Source organism: Neofelis nebulosa, chromosome 5, assembly GCF_028018385.1.
Source record: "Neofelis nebulosa isolate mNeoNeb1 chromosome 5, mNeoNeb1.pri, whole genome shotgun sequence".
NCBI lineage: Eukaryota > Metazoa > Chordata > Mammalia > Carnivora > Felidae > Neofelis > Neofelis nebulosa.
Window position 1 is genome coordinate 88,825,806 of NC_080786.1, and position 17,129 is coordinate 88,842,934.

Consider the following 17,129-nt stretch of genomic DNA (forward strand, 5'->3'; position numbering starts at 1 on the left):
AGAATATACATTTTCTTCAAGTATATATGAACTTGCCAGGATAAACCATATTCTCAGATTAAAAAAAAAAAGGCACAACAAATTTAAAAGCATTCAGGTATATTCAAGAACAAAGTATGTTCTTTGACTAAAGGGGAACTAGAAATAAGTAATAGAATAATATTCTGGTTATCAAAATATTTAGAAACCAAAGAACACTAAATAACACTAAATGACTAAGAATACTAAGGAAACTAAATAACTTGTGGTCCAAAGTGAAATTACAGGGGTATTTGGGTGGTTCAGTCAGTTAAGCATCTGATCCTTGATTTTGGCTCAGGTCATGATCTCATGGTTCGTGAGCTCAAGCCCCATGTCAGGCTCTGTGCTGATGATGCAGAGCCTGCTTGAGATTCTTTCTCTCTCCCTCTATCTCTGCCTCTCCCCTGCTTGCATGCTCCCTTTCTCTCTCAAAATAAAGAAGATAAACATTTAAAAAAGTGGAATTACAAAATATTTTGAACTGAACAAAAATGAAAATGTAACATTTCAAAATTATGGGATGAAGCTAATTCAGTAGTTGGAAGGAAATTTATAGCATCAAATGCTTATATTAGAAATGAAGAAATGTCTGAAATCAATGACCCCAGCCTCCAATTTAAGAAACTGGAGAAAGAAGAGCAAATGAATCCCAAATACGAAGAAAAAAAAGAAACAATAAATATCAAAGTAGAAATCAATAAAAATTTTACATAGGGAGAATGCCAGTGAAACAAAAATCTGGTTACGTGACATCAGTAAAATTGAGAAATCTTTAGCCATACTAATGAGTATAAAAGGAGAGAAGTTATAAAACTATCAATACCAGAAGTGAGAGAGATGGCATTACTAGAGTCTACAGATATTAAAAGAAAAACAAAGAAATACTATAAACAGTTATGTGCCAATAAGTGTGGCAACTTAGATAAATTGGACAAATTCCTTGAAAGATATAAACTACCAAAGTTCTCTCTAGAAGAAACGTAGGACTATTTAGGTCATGTAAATACCTTGTCATTAAAAACCTTCCCACAGAGAAAACTCTAGGCCCAGATGGCTTCACTAATGCAAACTACCAAATATTTAAGGAAGAGAAGAATATTAATTCCATAGAAACTCTTAGGAAAACTGCACACCAATATCCTTCATGAATGTAGATGCAAAAGATCATAACAAAACATTAACAAGTTGAATATAACCATATGCAGCATAGGGACCAATGCAGGGCTTTAACTCACGACTCTAAGATCAAGACCTGAGCTGAGATCAAGAGTCAGATGCTTTACCGACTGAGCTACTGAGGCACCCAATTCAGTATTCTTAATGCCGGTTCTCCCCAAATTGTTCCGCAGATTCAACACAATCCTAATAAAAATCTCAGCTACCTTTTGTGTAGCAACTGGCAAATGGATTCCAAAATATTTATATGGAAATGCAAAAAACCTAGAGTAGTCCAACCAGCTTTGTAAAAGAACTAAGTTGGAGAACTTACATTACCTGATTTCAAGACTGATTATAAGCTAAAGCAATCGAGATAGCATGGTATTGGCATCAAGATAGACAAATAAATCAGTAGCCAAAATAGAGAGTCCAAAAATTAGCCCACACATACATGGTCAGTTGATTTTCAAAAAAGGTGCAAAGGCAATTCAGTGAATGAAAAGTCTTCTCAGCAATTGGTGCTGTAACAACTGGAAATCCATATTCAATGCATACATCATACAATATAAAAATAACTCAAAATAGATCATAGAACTAAATGTAAAGCCCCAAATTATAAAGTTTCTAAAATAAAATATGAGAAACTGTGACTGTGAGTGAAGCAAAGATTTCTTAGACATAACACTCAATACAGGAAAAGAGTTGAAAAATTGGACTTCATCAAAACTGAGAACTCTGGTCTTCCAAATATACTGGCAAGCCATAGGCTGTGAGAGAATATTAGCAATTCACATATCTGATAAAGGACTTGTATCTAGAACATATAAAAACTCTCAATATTCAATAAGGATATGACAACAAAAATGGGCAAAAATTTTAAATAGATTTCACTAAAGAACATAAATGGATGGCAAATAAGTACATGAAGATGCTCAACATGAGTGGTTATTAGGAAATGCAATTAAAATCATAACATATTACTATACATCTATTTATAAGACTAAAATTAAAAGTACTGACCATGTCATATGTTGGTGAAGATATTCCAAGGAGAACTATCATACACTGCAGGTGGGAATGTAAAAATGATACAATCACTTTGTATAACAGTTTGGCAATTTATTAAAAAATTAAACAGGGGAGGGGCGCCTGGGTGGCTCAGTTGGCTGAACATCTGACTTCGGCTCAGGTCATGATCTTGCATTCATGAGTTCAAGCCCCGCGTCGGGCTCTGTGCTGACAGCTCAGAGCCTGGAGCCTGCTTCAGATTCTGTGTCTCCTCCTCTCTCTGCCCCTCCCATGCTCATGCTCTGTCTCTCAATAATAAATAAATGTTAAAAATTTTTTAAAAAATTAAACAGGGGAGATGAGGGTATGTGTGTGAAATAGGTGATGGGGATTAAGGAGTACACTTGTTGTGATGAGTGCTGGTGATGAAGGGAATTGAATCACTATATTATATGCCTGAAACTAATATAATGCTGTATGTTAACTACACTGGAATTAAAATTAAAAAAATATATAAATAAATAAAATCCCCCCCAAAAAAGTTAAATCTATACCTGCTATATGAACCAGCTACCGTACTTCTAGTTATTTACCCAAGATGAATGAAAGAATATGGCCATTAAAAACATGACATGGGGCGCGTAGGTGACTCAGTCAGTTGAGCTACTAACTCTAGATTTTGGCCCAGGTCATGATCTTACAGTTGTGAGATTGAACTCCACGTCAGGCTCCACGTTGAGTGTGGAGCCTGCTTGGGATTTTCTCTCCCTCTCTCTCTGCCCCTCTCTCCCACTCTCTCTCACAAAAAAAGTACATGAATATTCATAGCAGCTTCATTTGTAAGTAGCCCCAAACTAGAAACAACCCATATGTCCAACAACAGGTGACTCTATAAATAAATTGTAGTACAGCCATACAATGGACTACTACTCAGCAGTAAAAAGAATGAACTTACTTTTTTTAAAGAATGGACTATTGATACATGCAGTAACATGGATGAATCTCAAAATAATGATGATGAGTGAAAGAAACCAGACAAAAAGAGTACATAGTATATTATTTCATATATCTATAATTATTGAAAATGCAAACTAATCTATAATGACAGCAGATCTGTGGTTGCTTTTGGATGGGGTTTGTGGGTTGGGGGAATGTGTGGGAGAGAGGTCTTATGAAGTGACTTGAGGAAACTATTGGAGGTAATAGATTTGTTCATTATTTTGTTTGTGGCAATGGTTTCACAGTACATATATGTGTCAATACTTACCAAATTTTACACTTTAAATACATGTAGTTTGTTCTAAAAATGTACCCAGGATTTGTTTTAATTAGTAAGATTAAACACAGGCACAGAAATGGTAAGATACACACACACACACACACACACACACACACACACACACACAGAAGTGATTGTCAAGAAGGAAGAAATTTATACTGACAGACCCCTAGAAAGAGGAAGCATGGCATACCACTCAGGGCCACATGGGGAAGGACCAGGTCAGGAGGCAGAAGAAGAAGAGAAGAGAACAAGGCTCAGAGCCATAATTGGAGTTTTAATGGGAAGGAATGGGTGAGGCAGGTAGGTAGCTGAGTGAGTTTAGGTTTGGATAGTTTGAATAATTTCAGTGGGCTCTGGGCTCGAGGAGTGGTCACTAGCTGTCCCTGGCCCTGGAGTCACAAGCTGTCCCCTGGCAGGGGAGTATCTCAGTGTGTGGGAGATTAACAAAGGAGGAGATTGGGGGTAAGGGCTCTGGATTGGTTGGTTTGTATATCAAAAGTATGCTCACAGGGGAGTTGGCTATTTCTAGGAATTAGCTCCACCTCCAGGATCAAGGCCACAAATTCCAGAGTGGCAATAATAAAGAAAGTCAGAAAACACAGTCAGTACTCTGATTATATGTCAGTTATTCCTCAGTAATAAAGCTGTTTAAAAAATATAGTTGAGGAGTGCCAGGGTGGCCCAGTCAGTTGAACGTCTGACTCTTGATTTTGACTCAGATCATGAGCTCACAGTTCATGAGATCCAGCTCCACTATGGGGTTGATGCTGACAGTACAGAGCCTGCTTGGGATTCTCTCTCTCCCCCTCTCCCTCTGCCCCTCCTCCAACTGCTCTCCCCACCATGAGCGTGTGCTTTCTCTCTCTCTCAAAATAAATAAACTTAAAAATATATATACAGTTGAGAGCACTTTTAAACAAAATTCTATGATGCCCCAATTTAAAATGAAGCAATTACTTTCAAGTTCTAACTAAATCAAACCATAACAATCTAGGCAAACTGAAAAGAAAAAAAAAAGTTCTTCAGAATTAGAATAGTTTGATGTATAGAGGTTTACTTGTTTGTTTGTTTGTTTGTTTGTTTGTTTAGGTAGGCTTCACACCCAGTCAGGAGCCCAACACAGGGCTTGAACTCAAGACCCTGAGATCAAAACCTGAGCTGAGATCAAGAGTCAGACACTCAACTGACTGAGCCACCCAGGCGCCCCTGATGTAGAGTTTTGAAAGAAAAGCACTGCAAACATTTTAAGTCCCACTTATGTGAAAAATAATGCTTTAGAAAAAGTCATGCTAAGGAGAGGTCCTAGTATCAGCTAGTTTAATGGATAGAATATATTTTGATTAACATAGGGATTACATTGGTGATTGCTTCTAAATTTCTTAGAAATTAGTTTGATATTAATAAATTTAAATATTTCCCAGAAATTTATTCACAGGAAAACATGAAATAAAATTTCAGGCCAATCTACATCTGAAATTTAGATAATTTAGAACCTAAGTGATCATACATAAGAAGGGTCAGTAAAATGTTTATTTTCTTTCTTCTGAGAGTATCAAAATATATTAGGAACTTTCTCTTACAATTGTAGAATTAATGCAGATCTAAAATTTGTCCTCCCATTAACCATAAGAACCCTAAATGAAACTGAGGAAATAAATGTTATTAGGGGCATACTGTTGACATTAGCCAAGATTCTCATGTAAGCCCCATAATGCTAACATTCTGATTATATATTGAATATTATCTTATTAACCAATGTTATGTATATATATGTATATATGTGTGTTTGGTGTATATGGTAGATATATATTCACTGTACCATATACATACATACATACATATACGCATATATGTATGCATATGTAAGCATATACATGTATAGGTATACATATATACCTATACATATATATAAAACTTGGAGAAGCACTTTAAAAAAATTATGTTTGATTTGATTTCCTTCCAATTTTAGTATATGTGCTGCCAAAGCGAGCACCATTTGATTTGATTTCCTAAAGTTTTATATATATATAATTTATTATGTGAGATTTTTAAAAAACCCACATCAAAGGAGGGATGGATTAAAAAAAAAGTTGATAAGTCCTATTCTAATCAGTATGTCTGATGTCAAGATATTTGGGTAGTATCACAACAGTCTCACTTCAAACTTCAGCTCTGACGTTTCTACATATTGAGGTATGTGAGTCACTTAACACCTATTGAAACATCCTAAGTGCCAGGTTCTGTGGGTGTTGTACTGTGAGTGTTCCAAGATGAAAAAGACATCCTTTCTATCCTTAAAGAGTGAATGGTCTAGTAGGGGATTTTATACCATGTATTTAATGTATTATCAATTTGAATCTAAGAGATTATCAAAATAATTTTAAATTCCTAAGACTGAAGTTAGCAAACCCTCTGCTTTTTCCTGTATAGCACTGTATTTAGTTTCTTTCTTGGGATTTTGAATTTTAGAAATTTTTGAAATATAGGTTTGAAAACTACATTTGGGTACAAAGTCCTTAGCTGGTTGCTGTCGGAGTATTACCATGAATAAAGTTTAGTTAAACTGAAAAATGAAAAAAAAAAACTGTGCTAATTCTGTGTGTGTATCAGAGAGTGTATAATCACACTATTAAAACTGAGCTCCTGGATGCATACATAGAGCCTTTAATCAATATTTGTGTATATGTCTTCCCTGTAGGATCAGCCTCCAACTTCAGCTTCCTCAGGTGGATGAAGTCTCTTCTGATCCCCTCCTGCAGGTCTGTGCTACTCTGGGGCCCTGAGAGGTATGGTACTAAGGGTGTCTAGCCCCTGGCTAGGTTTAAGCGAACTGTGGAATGGGAACCTGGCATTTGACAACCTCAAGGACACTAAGACTCTGCTCCTCGCTGCCACCCCCCCTCCCCAACCCTACCCCCCAGCCTCAGCTCATCAGAAGCTTCCTCTGGCTCAGGCTTCTTCCCTTCTTACCCTCAGGAATCACGAATAGAGGCTTTATTTAGAATGTGATCGCTGGGTGATGAGTCAAGAGAGCTGCTGTCAGTGTGCAGTCTAAGACACCAGCATCAATACACAATCATACACAAGATTAAGGCCTGAAACACCACCCATCTGCCATCTCAAATCAGAGGTAGCTGACATGATTGTACTGGTGAAAACGAGTACAGAAACAGAGCAGAGATGCTGGAGGATTTCTGTGGGCCCTCCATGTTCAAATACACAGGGAAAGGGAAGAACAAACTGTCCTGAGAAGCAGGAGGAGGGCTCATGTAGAAGGTAAGGTTTCAGGAGTGCTCTCATCTCTCTCCTCTTTTTCCAACACCCTTCCAGTAGCAATGCTTCCTCAACTTTGAAGGCCTTGGGATTCTGGAAAATCACTTCCTTCCCCTTTCAATACCAGTGCAGAGTCGAAGCGGCAGGCTGGGCAAATCCAGTCAGGACCCAACCAAGTGTTTATTTGGTTTCATTTTGTTGGTTTGTTTCTGAAACTATAGATATCGGGGTCGTACTTAATAGTATTTGCACCTTCCATGCCCTGACATTGCTAATGGATAATGGGAGCCTTTCCCATTGATCCCAGATGTAAGTTCAGAATCCTCTTGCCCCAGTTTTTTTTTTTATTGTGGTAAAATACACGTATCATAAACCTTGCCATCTTAGCCATTTTTAAGCATACAGTTCAGTGGCATTAAGTCCATTCACATCGTCATGCAACCATCCGCACCATCCATCTCCAGAACTCTCCATCTACAAAACAGAAGGCCTATACCTATTAAACTAACCCCCCATTCTTCCCTCCTAAGAATTGTTTTAAAGACAACTCTTTATAAGCACTAGCAATCCGTTCAAGTTGGTGAAGAGATGAAACCTAGGTGTTAGAGCCTAGGATGATGGCAAAAAGGAGCAGGGGCCATGGAAACCAACAGGGAAAGGGCTGGGAGGAGGTGGTGTGTGTGTGGAGAACCCCTGTCTGCCTGGAAGCTGGGCTAACATCCTTTGCCTAGCTATAGAAGGGGGCGGGTCACCTCCTGGCCTCTCTTCCAGTCTGAGGCACCAGGTTGGATGACATGTCACAACACACTGGCATTTTCCCCTAACACTTAGTCCTAGGGGAAAGTAGAGTTTGAGTGGACAGAGATTCTGTGTAGAAGTCACCTACAGAATCTGGAGCTAGCTGCAAGTGATGTGTGATTGACAGTATTTGGCCTTATCTGATTTGCAGGAATATTTTTAGGCATGTCTGGGTTTAAAGCCTATAAATGACCATGAGAGGTCACTACTCCTTAAGCTGTACTCTGAACTCGAGGAATCTCACCTCTGAGGTCACTGTAGTACTATGTAGAAAAAGCAGTGTTCTAGGAGGAGATTATTCCTCCTAGAAAAGGATAGTGCTTTGATTGGAATGGAACCCAGTGCACACTATTGAAAGCTCTGTGGGCTTGTAAAGTGGGTGGTGGAGGCCTCAGCTAAGTGTCAACATCACACTTGCTGGCCTCACATGGCTACAGGGTGAGGTACCCTGGTGGTTATTCAGGAGGGTGAAAGGACCAAGACATGGTGATTCATTTAAAAGTAGAAATTGCTAGCTGTGTTTTCTGTTTTGTAGTTTGGAAGGTTTTGTTCCATCCACCCACCACAACTATAGTCCTAGAGGCTCTTCAGAACCAAAGAAGAATAATATTGTAGAATGTGTTTGGGCAAAGGACTTTGGCTATGTTATTTCCTCTGTTACACATATAATTCCCAGAATTATGTGAAATTGGCCTGACCTTGCCTTGAGAGAACTTTCTTTTAGAAGTCCTAGCAACTGCCCAGGTGAGAATTCTCAGGCCATTCTGCTGTAAAAGTGAAGCATATTATTTCCCTGAACTCAGAAGAATGCAATGGTTTCAGCTAAAAAAAAAAAAAAAAAAGGGCATTAACAAAAAAATACATCAGCAAAAACACTTATATGTTGAGTGGCATGGCATTTTTGTCACCTCCTAACCTCACTTCCTGGAGATCCAACCTTTAGAGAAATTAACTCATTTCTCAGAAAACCTCCCATCTTTCTGATTTGGGTATGTTCTCAGCAAGCAGCTGCAAGCTGTAGTCCTGTGATCTGAACTTCTGTAACAGCACATCTTGCAGCAGACAGCTGGAGCTTTCTGCTGACGTTCCACAAGCTTAGAACCTTTTAAAAATAATTGTCAAATATATTCTTTATTTATTTTTTTTTAATTTTTTTTAACGTTTATTTATTTTTGAGACAGAGAGAGACAGAGCATGAACGGGGGAGGGTCAGAGAGAGGGAGACACAGAATCTAAACAGGCTCCAGGCTCTGAGCTGCCGGTACAGAGCCCGACGCGGGGCTCGAACTCACGGACCATGAGATCATGACCTGAGCCACCCAGGCGCCCCTCAAATATATTCTTTAAACAACTCGCACATTACTACTCATGAAGTAGATGATTCTTTTTAAGTAAAATTTTAACAAGGAAATCCATGCTTAAGGTATGACTTAAGGACCTAACACAGACTGACGGAATTGATAGGGACTGAAAGATGAGAAAAATAGAGGCACCGGAGGTGAAGAGGTTTGCCTGGGGCCATTAGGCTAACTAGTGGCAGAGCTGTGACTATCCATCTTCAATAGGTACCCTGACTGCCCGTCTGATCTTTCCTTACTGCATTCTGCCTCTAGCACTTTCCTCTTGTATCCCAGACATTTTCCCTTACCGGATTATTTTAACTCCAACTGTATGTAGACACTTCAGTGACAATGGAATCCATATCAGGACTTGCTTTTTGTCTTCAGGCCAACAAAGTGTCAAAAGCCTTTGCAGTTCCCATCATAGCTGGTTCCTATGTAAACCTTAGCCCTGGGAACCATTCCTCATTCAACTTCCTTTCCAAAGAACCAAAGAGGGAGTTTCTCTTCCTACTCTTCTCAGTTTTCCAGCCTCTCCGTTCCATGATTTCATTTGACAAAAACAAAACAAAACAAAACAAAGCAAAGCAAAGCTGTAGAGCCCCAACTTGATACCATTTGGATGGTTATCTTCGTGGGTTGCCTCCTATGGGGTGGATGCAGTTTTACCTGCTTCTACTAAAGAGAGATAAATCTCACTCTCTCCCCTTATTTTGATATATATTTATTACAGTTTGGGTTCATAAACTATTATACACATAGTGTTCCGCAGTTATTTTATTTAAATCCATATTAAATAATAAGTACAAAATAATAGCACAATGACATTTTTGTAAATTGTTACTCTATCCCAGAGGAGACTCATCTCTGCTGTTACAGTACTTCGTCTTTCTTTCTGACTGCCCTCTGTGTTTCTCTCACTGAAGGAGCTTGAGATCTCCCCAAGAGCAGATAATTTTGGCGCCATCCCTGGCTAGGGTTGACATGGAAATGACTCAGCTCACCCAGGAGAACGCAGACTACGCTACTCGGGATCGCTACCACCATTCTTCCTTTGTGAGTCGGGAACAGCTGATGTCTCAGTACTAGGGTACTGAGTGCTTAGTAGTAGGCAGCCCAAGGGCCCTCCTTTCTTGGAGCTGTCCTGTGCACAATGGATCTGAATCTCAGAACCTTCATGATGCTGATTCTCCTCAGTAAGAAACTCAAAGACCTGTCCTCCCACTGTTGTTCTGGAAAATGGACATCTGCATTCTGGTCTGGAGCACCACATCTCACCAGGGTAACCACTGGAGTGGCTGTGGCCTCCTCAACATGCACCCAGTGTGAAGAGCTCCACAACAAACATCAAGACTTGTAGGTGTGGAGAGTCAGCCCAGGTTGCTTGTTCTGAAGGCCACAATAAACGGTTATTTTAAATTTTATTGTATTATTTATTTTTTGAATAAATAATACACTCACATGGTTATAAACCCCAAAGGATAATCATATAGAGTGAAAACTCTCCCTCCCATCCTCATTTCCCCTGTGTTCACCCCCTGTCCCAGACGTAGTCACTGTTCTTATATATACTTCCAGCATGTCTTTATGAATACACAAGTAAATAGGAATGTGGATTCCTTCTACTCCTTTTTTATCCACAAAAGGTAAAATGTTATATATATGTTCTGTACCTTGCTTTTCCCCTTAACTTGGAGACATTTCCACATCAATGCATATACGGTTTCCTCATCATTTTTCATTGTATGAAAGTGGTATAATTTATTTCATCAATTCCACAATGATGACATTTGGATTGTTTCCAATCTTACGCTGCTATAATCAGTTCTGCAGTGAATAATATTGTACATATGTACAAGCATAAAGTGTATGCGTAGGATACATTCCCAGAAGTGGAATTGCAAGATCAAAGGGCACATGCATTTGTAAGCCATTATTGTTTAGGGAAGGTCTTTTTAATGAAAAAGTTAAATTACCATGAAATACCTAATAGTGACTCACGTTCTCAAAAGCCTTTGTGGTCCCCAGCTCTGTGGACACCTTTGCAGCTGTTTTGCAGGATGAACGCATGAGGGGACAAGACTCTTTTGGTTCCTCTGTGAGCTCAGGGTGGCACTCATCACAAGCACGCAGTCCTGGAGGCCAGGGCAGTAGCTTCCCCTGGTAAATTCAGCACCTGGCCCAGAGTCGGTGGTTTCACCACTGAGCCGGAGGGACATGCCATTGGGTCCGTTCTGACCCCTTTCTTCTGTAGTAGACGTTCTCAAGCCAGTATGCTGAGACTCACTTGGGAGGCCTGTTAAATGTGCAGATTTCTGCACCTCATCCATAGGGTTTTTTATTCAGTAGGTTTGGGGCAGAGTCCTGGTCTTTACATTTTTAATAAGTGTCCCAGTGATTCCACACGAGCCATCCTTGGGCCCTGTGTTGAGGAGCACTGGCCCGCTGGATGGAATGGGCTAAAGCAAGCAGGGATGGGAAGGTCATGATGAGAAGCCAGTTGGATCTCATTCTCTCCTAGAAAATGAGGCCACATTTATGATTACTGTTCAGGCACCGTTTGGGTTAAAGAAAACAAACCCAATAGGCATGTGGGAAATAGCAACACCATAATGCAATGGACTATATTCATGAAGGCCTGAGTTGGTGATCTCTGAGGGCCCTTTTCAAGAAGAAACTGCCCTCGTTTCTGAAATGTCTTCTCTCACCGTGCGAAGTCAGTCACTGAAATTAAGGTGTTAGCAGGGCTGTGCTCCCTCCAGGGGCTCTGATTACTGGGGAGGATGCCATCCTTGCCTCTTCCAGCTGCTGGTGGCTGCAGGCTGTCTTTGCCCTGTGGCCACATTACTCCTGTCTTCACAGCCAACATCTTCAAATCTCTCTGCTCCATGGTCACACCGCATCTCCTCTGTGAGTGTCAGCCTCTGCCTCACTCATAAGGATACGTGTGGTTGCATTCAGGGTGCACGCAATCCAGGATCATCTCCTCGTCTCAAGAGCCTTAAGGATTGGGATGTGGCTATCTTTGGGGGTACCCCTTTTCAGCTTTCACAGAAGCCTTTAACAATTCTGCGTTTTACTCTTTTGGATTCTGCATAACAAGCTAAAAAAGTAATGCCTCTGAAAAAGGTGGTACTGAGCTTGAAAACCACACACAGCAGAGGATTCAAGTATCCAGGGTGAGAACTTTGCCAATCTGATTCATGTTATAGAAAAGAGTAAGAGAAGGACAGGGAATAGAATTTCAGCATTCCCCTCAGTGTTGGGGATACCTAAACGAATAGCTCACAGTCTTGTGTGGGAGGCAGATGCTAAACACACCGAACCATCTTATTAGGTCCAAAAATCTTGTGTTTCACCCAAACCATATTGTGTAAATGGTCATAGTAACCAGTACAACAATAATCAGATGAGAGCCTGGGATCCGCAGGAAGCAGAAGTTCCCTGGTGCGCCCAGGGAAGCAGGAGCGAAAGGAAACAGGACTGAAGCAGGGAAAGAGGCTCCACATTGAATGAGCAATGCTTTAGCATCAGGGGCGGCTAAACGCTCCATCTCGAAGGACCCTTCTGAGAGACTGTAGGGACACCTGCATCTCAAGACCTTCTTGCAGAGGGAGAAAAGGATGAGAGTTCAGCCACTGGTTTTTCTTTCCCACAGTCAAAGGTTAGCCATGAGACTTAAACCACCTCCCCGCTTCAGTCCTGACCATACTTGTGATTTGCACTCTGTGAGCACCTAGCAAGTTCTGCAGGAAGCAGCAACCTTATTCTGCGGGAAATTGGCTGGAGCCTAGCAGAACTGGTCACTACAGTGGTGGCTGAGATGGAACAAGTGGCCTTGGCCCCAGAGACAGGTGGGTCAGAGAGGATCTGAGGTGGCACATAAGGGATGTTGCCAGAAGTAAGTACAGTTGTCAGAAAAATGAGACACAGATGTCACTGGATCATTCAGACAGTTTGCTTATCCAAAGGCTGCTCAAAACTGTCAGCGTAGTCGGGGTTTATGGCAGTGGGACTAGGAGCATTTTCTAAAATAGGTGGAGGGGAAGGTTCTGGCCTAAAGATTTTACCAAGGGGTACACTGTCGTGGATGAGAATGTGAATGAGTGAGGGTCATATGACACCTTCTAGGACCATGACTGTCACCTTTCAGGCCATGCTGTCTATTGATTAATCTATCCAATGATCTATCCTTCCCCCATCTATCTATCCACCTACCCACTCATGTATTGATCTAGCCATTTATCTACCCACCGCCCCCACCCACCCATCCATTGACCTTCCCATCCATCTATCCATCCATGGCTGGAGCCACTGTATACATGCCCAAGACCACCTCACCTGAGCCAGGTACCCCTCACCAATCTCAGAGCTTTATAATGTAAAAATATGACTACAGGCCATTCAAACAGAGATGAACTCAGCCACCACCCTCACACTTCCAGGGTGAGTACAGCCCCATTCTAGAACATTCTTGAGTTCAGGGCTGGGAATCAGAACAGTGGTCATTTCTCAGATGTCTCTGGGAGTCATGCTAACAAGTCCTCTGACCTACACAATAGAGTATATCCTGTATAAACAATTATAAATTAATGTGGAAGTTCGAGGTTCAGGATTCCATCTGCCTTCCTCCTCTCCAGGTTTCTGAATGAGGATGTATATTTAAGGATGGGAAACAATGTTCCAATTTATGTATTAATACCTGGACAAAGGTGTAAGAGCAGTAGTGGAGAATGCAGCTGAGGTCAGAAGGTCGAAGCGAGGCCTGTGGTGTCTAACTTTGTTCCTTTTGAATATATATCACTTCTCCCAAAGACTCTGGGATGAGGAGCTGGAATTAAGAGAGAGAATGACCAGCTGACCTCATCACCCAGTAACAGATGAGCAGAGATCATAAGGTGACCACACATTGCCTTTCAATTCTGGGTCCTGTTCGCCAATGAAACGTGGTCCCAGCTTTGACCAATCAGATTGGCCTCCTGCTCCCATGGGGAGGAGCAAATATAAGAAGCCAGGTGGGGTGGGGCCAGAAATGTTCCTTGCTTCTGCCCTGGTGTGGCAGAGGGAGCTTGGGTGGTAGCTCTATCCTCTCCATGGACAGAGGAGGAAAGTGAGGAGAACTGAAGGGACCCCAGAAGCAGTAAGAGCAGTGACAGAGGCAGACACAGGGATTGTGAATAGGCAGAGAAGCCCTAAGCCACCCTTGATAGCAGTCAGGGGGGGGCTCCCTGGAGGAGGAGATATCTGACCTGCATCCAAGCACTTGCCGAAGAGAGGAGAGGCGAGACATTCCCAACAGAGGGGACAGCGTGATGAAAGGTGTTTGTGGTAATTCAAGATTTCGGAGGCAAAAGAGTGAGGCAGTGTGAGGCGAGAGAATCACAAGGCAAGGGCCAGGTCCTAAAGGGGCTTGTAGCCCACTCTGTGTGCTAGGAGAAGGGAAGGCTGAGAAATGATAACAAAAACCCGTCTTCAATATTTTATGGGACTTTATCAGAAGATCCTTATAGGAATTAAGCACGATCCAGGAACACTCCAGCTTCAGCTCCACTCCTACCTGGACACATGTTGACCTTCTGCACTGGAAAGGGAAGGGGGGCGAGTGGTGGGCTTTCACTCCTGAGGTCAGAGCAAGTGGAGGAAGAGGCCGCAGAACCAGCCCTGAAATCTGCAGGGGCAGGGACCAATCACCCGAGGTTCCCAGAAGGCCGCTGTGTTCTGAGTCCCAGCCGCACTCGTAGCTGGTGAGGATGGGCTGTCAGGGCAGGAGGAGGTGCAGGGTAAGAAGAGAACAGATAGAGTCCTCCGTCCTGCTGTGTTACTTTCCTATCCCCTGCTGTAACAATTACCACAGAGTTAGTGGCTTAGAGCAACACAAATATATTCTCTTACGTACGGTTCTAGGAGTGGGTCTCACTGGGCTAAAAATCACGGCATCGGCAAGGCCACGTTCCTTCCAGAAGGTCTACAGGAGATTTCCTTGCTTTTTGCAGCTTCCAGAGGCTGCCTGCGGGCCTCGGTGGTGGGCCCGTCCATCTCCCAAGCCAGCAACCAGCCATCATTTGTGCTCTGGCCTCTGCTTCTGTTACCACATATTCTCCAACTCCACTGTCTCCCTCTCCTGCTTTTAAGAGCTTGTTTGGAGATCCTAGCAGGAGAGAGCAGCTACCCCTATACACTTGGCTGAAGAACGGTCCACCTGTATCAGGGAAGGTCATCCTCTTCCACCAAGCACGCAGCTTCTGGAGGGACACACATAGAGCCATGAGGGAGGAAGGGGACACACCCGCCTAGCCAGCCAGATCAGGCAAATCAACCCTGGCTGTCAGTGGGGTGACAGATGTCGCAGCCAGATCACCTTCACATCCCTTCTGCCTTCAAGGACCCGTGCGATGACATTGGGCTCACTGGATAATCCGGCATATTCTCCCCATCTCAGGGTCCTTAGCTGAACTCCATCTGCAAAGTTCCTTTGACCATGTAAGAAATGTTTCATAGGTTCATCTTTGGGGGCTGAGGACCAGGGAGACAATGGAGGTACACAGCCACACAGCAGTGCAGCATACAGCCAAATGACACTCTACAAGTTGAATTCACACATGCTGAGGAGACATGGAGGGAGGAAGACATCCAGGAGACTTTTTGGGGAAGTGGGTTTTGAACCAGGTTGGGCAGAGGATATGGCAAGGCTTGTGAAACAGCAGAATGAAATTCAAGGACAAATGAGACAGAAGGACCAAAGCAAGAGAATGCAAGGTCTTCCTTTCAGCCTAATGACTCTTCTTCCTACCTTTAACTCTTAAGTGGATTCACTTGGAGGGAGTTTGGTGTAGTTGCAAATTCATGGGATTTGGGTACGCAAATCTCCGTTTGAATCCTGGCTCTACCACTTACCAGCTCTGCGATCTTAGGGAGGCTTTTTAGCCTCTCTGATCCTTGATGTCCTTCTCTGTGGAATGGGAATTGTAAGTCCTTCCTGACTCCAAGTGGCATTGTGAGTACTAACTGAGATGCACATTTTTGGGGGGGAGGAAATAAAGATGGAGGAGGTGTCATAAAAGGGTTCTTCTACCAGCGCTGCTGATTCCATGTCACTTAACTGGGGGGGGGGGGGCACAGAAAGAAAAAAAAAATCCACGAATCATTGCACTGATTCTTGGCGTCTACTAGCCTGAAATTTCATAGCAGAGTGGAGTCCTACTGCTTCAGCCGCAGACATAGTGGGACACACCTTCGCTAGCCGGCAGCAGGAAATCTGCGCATGCGCAAGAGCGAGGCGAGCCGGCAGAGTTGCCTCCTGCCATTTCAATCTGCGCTTCCCCATCGCCCCCTCAGCTTATCAGATTCTTTGGCCACATTCCTAAACCACTTCTCCTCTCAAGCTTCTCCCTTCTCTTCCCTTCCCAGAGCCTTGGGTGTTTTTCTTAAATATCAAAAAACCTACTCACCAGTTTATTTGAACCAAGACTTACTCTAGAGCAAATAACCCACTTTCTTGCTATGTCTTATCCCCTCGGTGTCTACATAGAGCCCAGGAGGAGAAGATCAGATAGTGGTTACATGGGTTGTGGGGGGGAGGAAGGGCAGTAATTCTGTACTGTTTGCACTTTTCCACGGACAGGGGAATGCCGAAGTCTGTACTCATCACACACTGCTCAGCATCCCTGCATCTGGGAGATGTGCCTGGGCTCCTTTGAGGGGCCTCGTGAGCAGAAATAGATGCCAGTTTGTCAGTTTGAGGCAGTGAGTGGAGACATAAGCCCCTGACTCTTGACAAGGTACTCTTCTTGGGGAGAAGGTCATACTCAAGTAAAAGGCAAAGCAGATGGCAAGAAAGGCCCACCAGCATCAGGGGGTCCCCAGTTGGCTGTGCTCCTGGGCAGGCAGCCCATCTTGCAGCATCGAGGCTGGTACCCTTTCTCTGTTCCCTAGTCTGATGGGCTGGGAGTGGGTGGAGGTTGGATAGCAGTTGACCCTCACCACCATTCACTGAGGTGAGGGTGGCCACAGCCTTCTTCCAAAAGAGGCAGAAGGAGTTCTATAAATGAGTCTCTAATGGAGAGCCTGGGCTTTTCCCTGTTTTATTTTTTGTTTGAAAACACAAGTGTGTGTGTGTGTGTGTCTGTCTGTGTGTCTGTATCTGTGTGTATATGCACTTTCCTGTCTGTTAGAGAAGTCACTATATAAAAGAAGCTGGACTCACCAAATGTGAAACCTGGCTTAAAATAGGGGCCATGTGGTCTACATCC

At 42.7% G+C, this 17,129-nt stretch overlaps 1 protein-coding gene across 5 annotated transcripts in view; it reads left to right on the top strand.

Moving 5' to 3' along the window:
- The window catches only part of SLC12A8 (solute carrier family 12 member 8), a 139,410-nt gene extending 129,106 nt beyond the window's left edge, over positions 1 to 10,304 (top strand). For 3 of the 5 annotated variants that reach the window (XM_058731088.1, XM_058731086.1, XM_058731090.1), the window contains 2 exons: positions 6,168 to 6,255; positions 9,807 to 10,304. In XM_058731088.1, coding sequence (XP_058587071.1) covers positions 6,168 to 6,255; positions 9,807 to 9,969 — 251 coding nt within the window. In that variant the 3' untranslated portion in view covers positions 9,970 to 10,304. The remainder of the gene's footprint in view (positions 1 to 6,167; positions 6,256 to 9,806) is intronic. The other 2 variants (XM_058731089.1, XM_058731087.1) reach the window with 1 other exon arrangement.
- Positions 10,305 to 17,129: the final 6,825 nt, after the last annotated feature.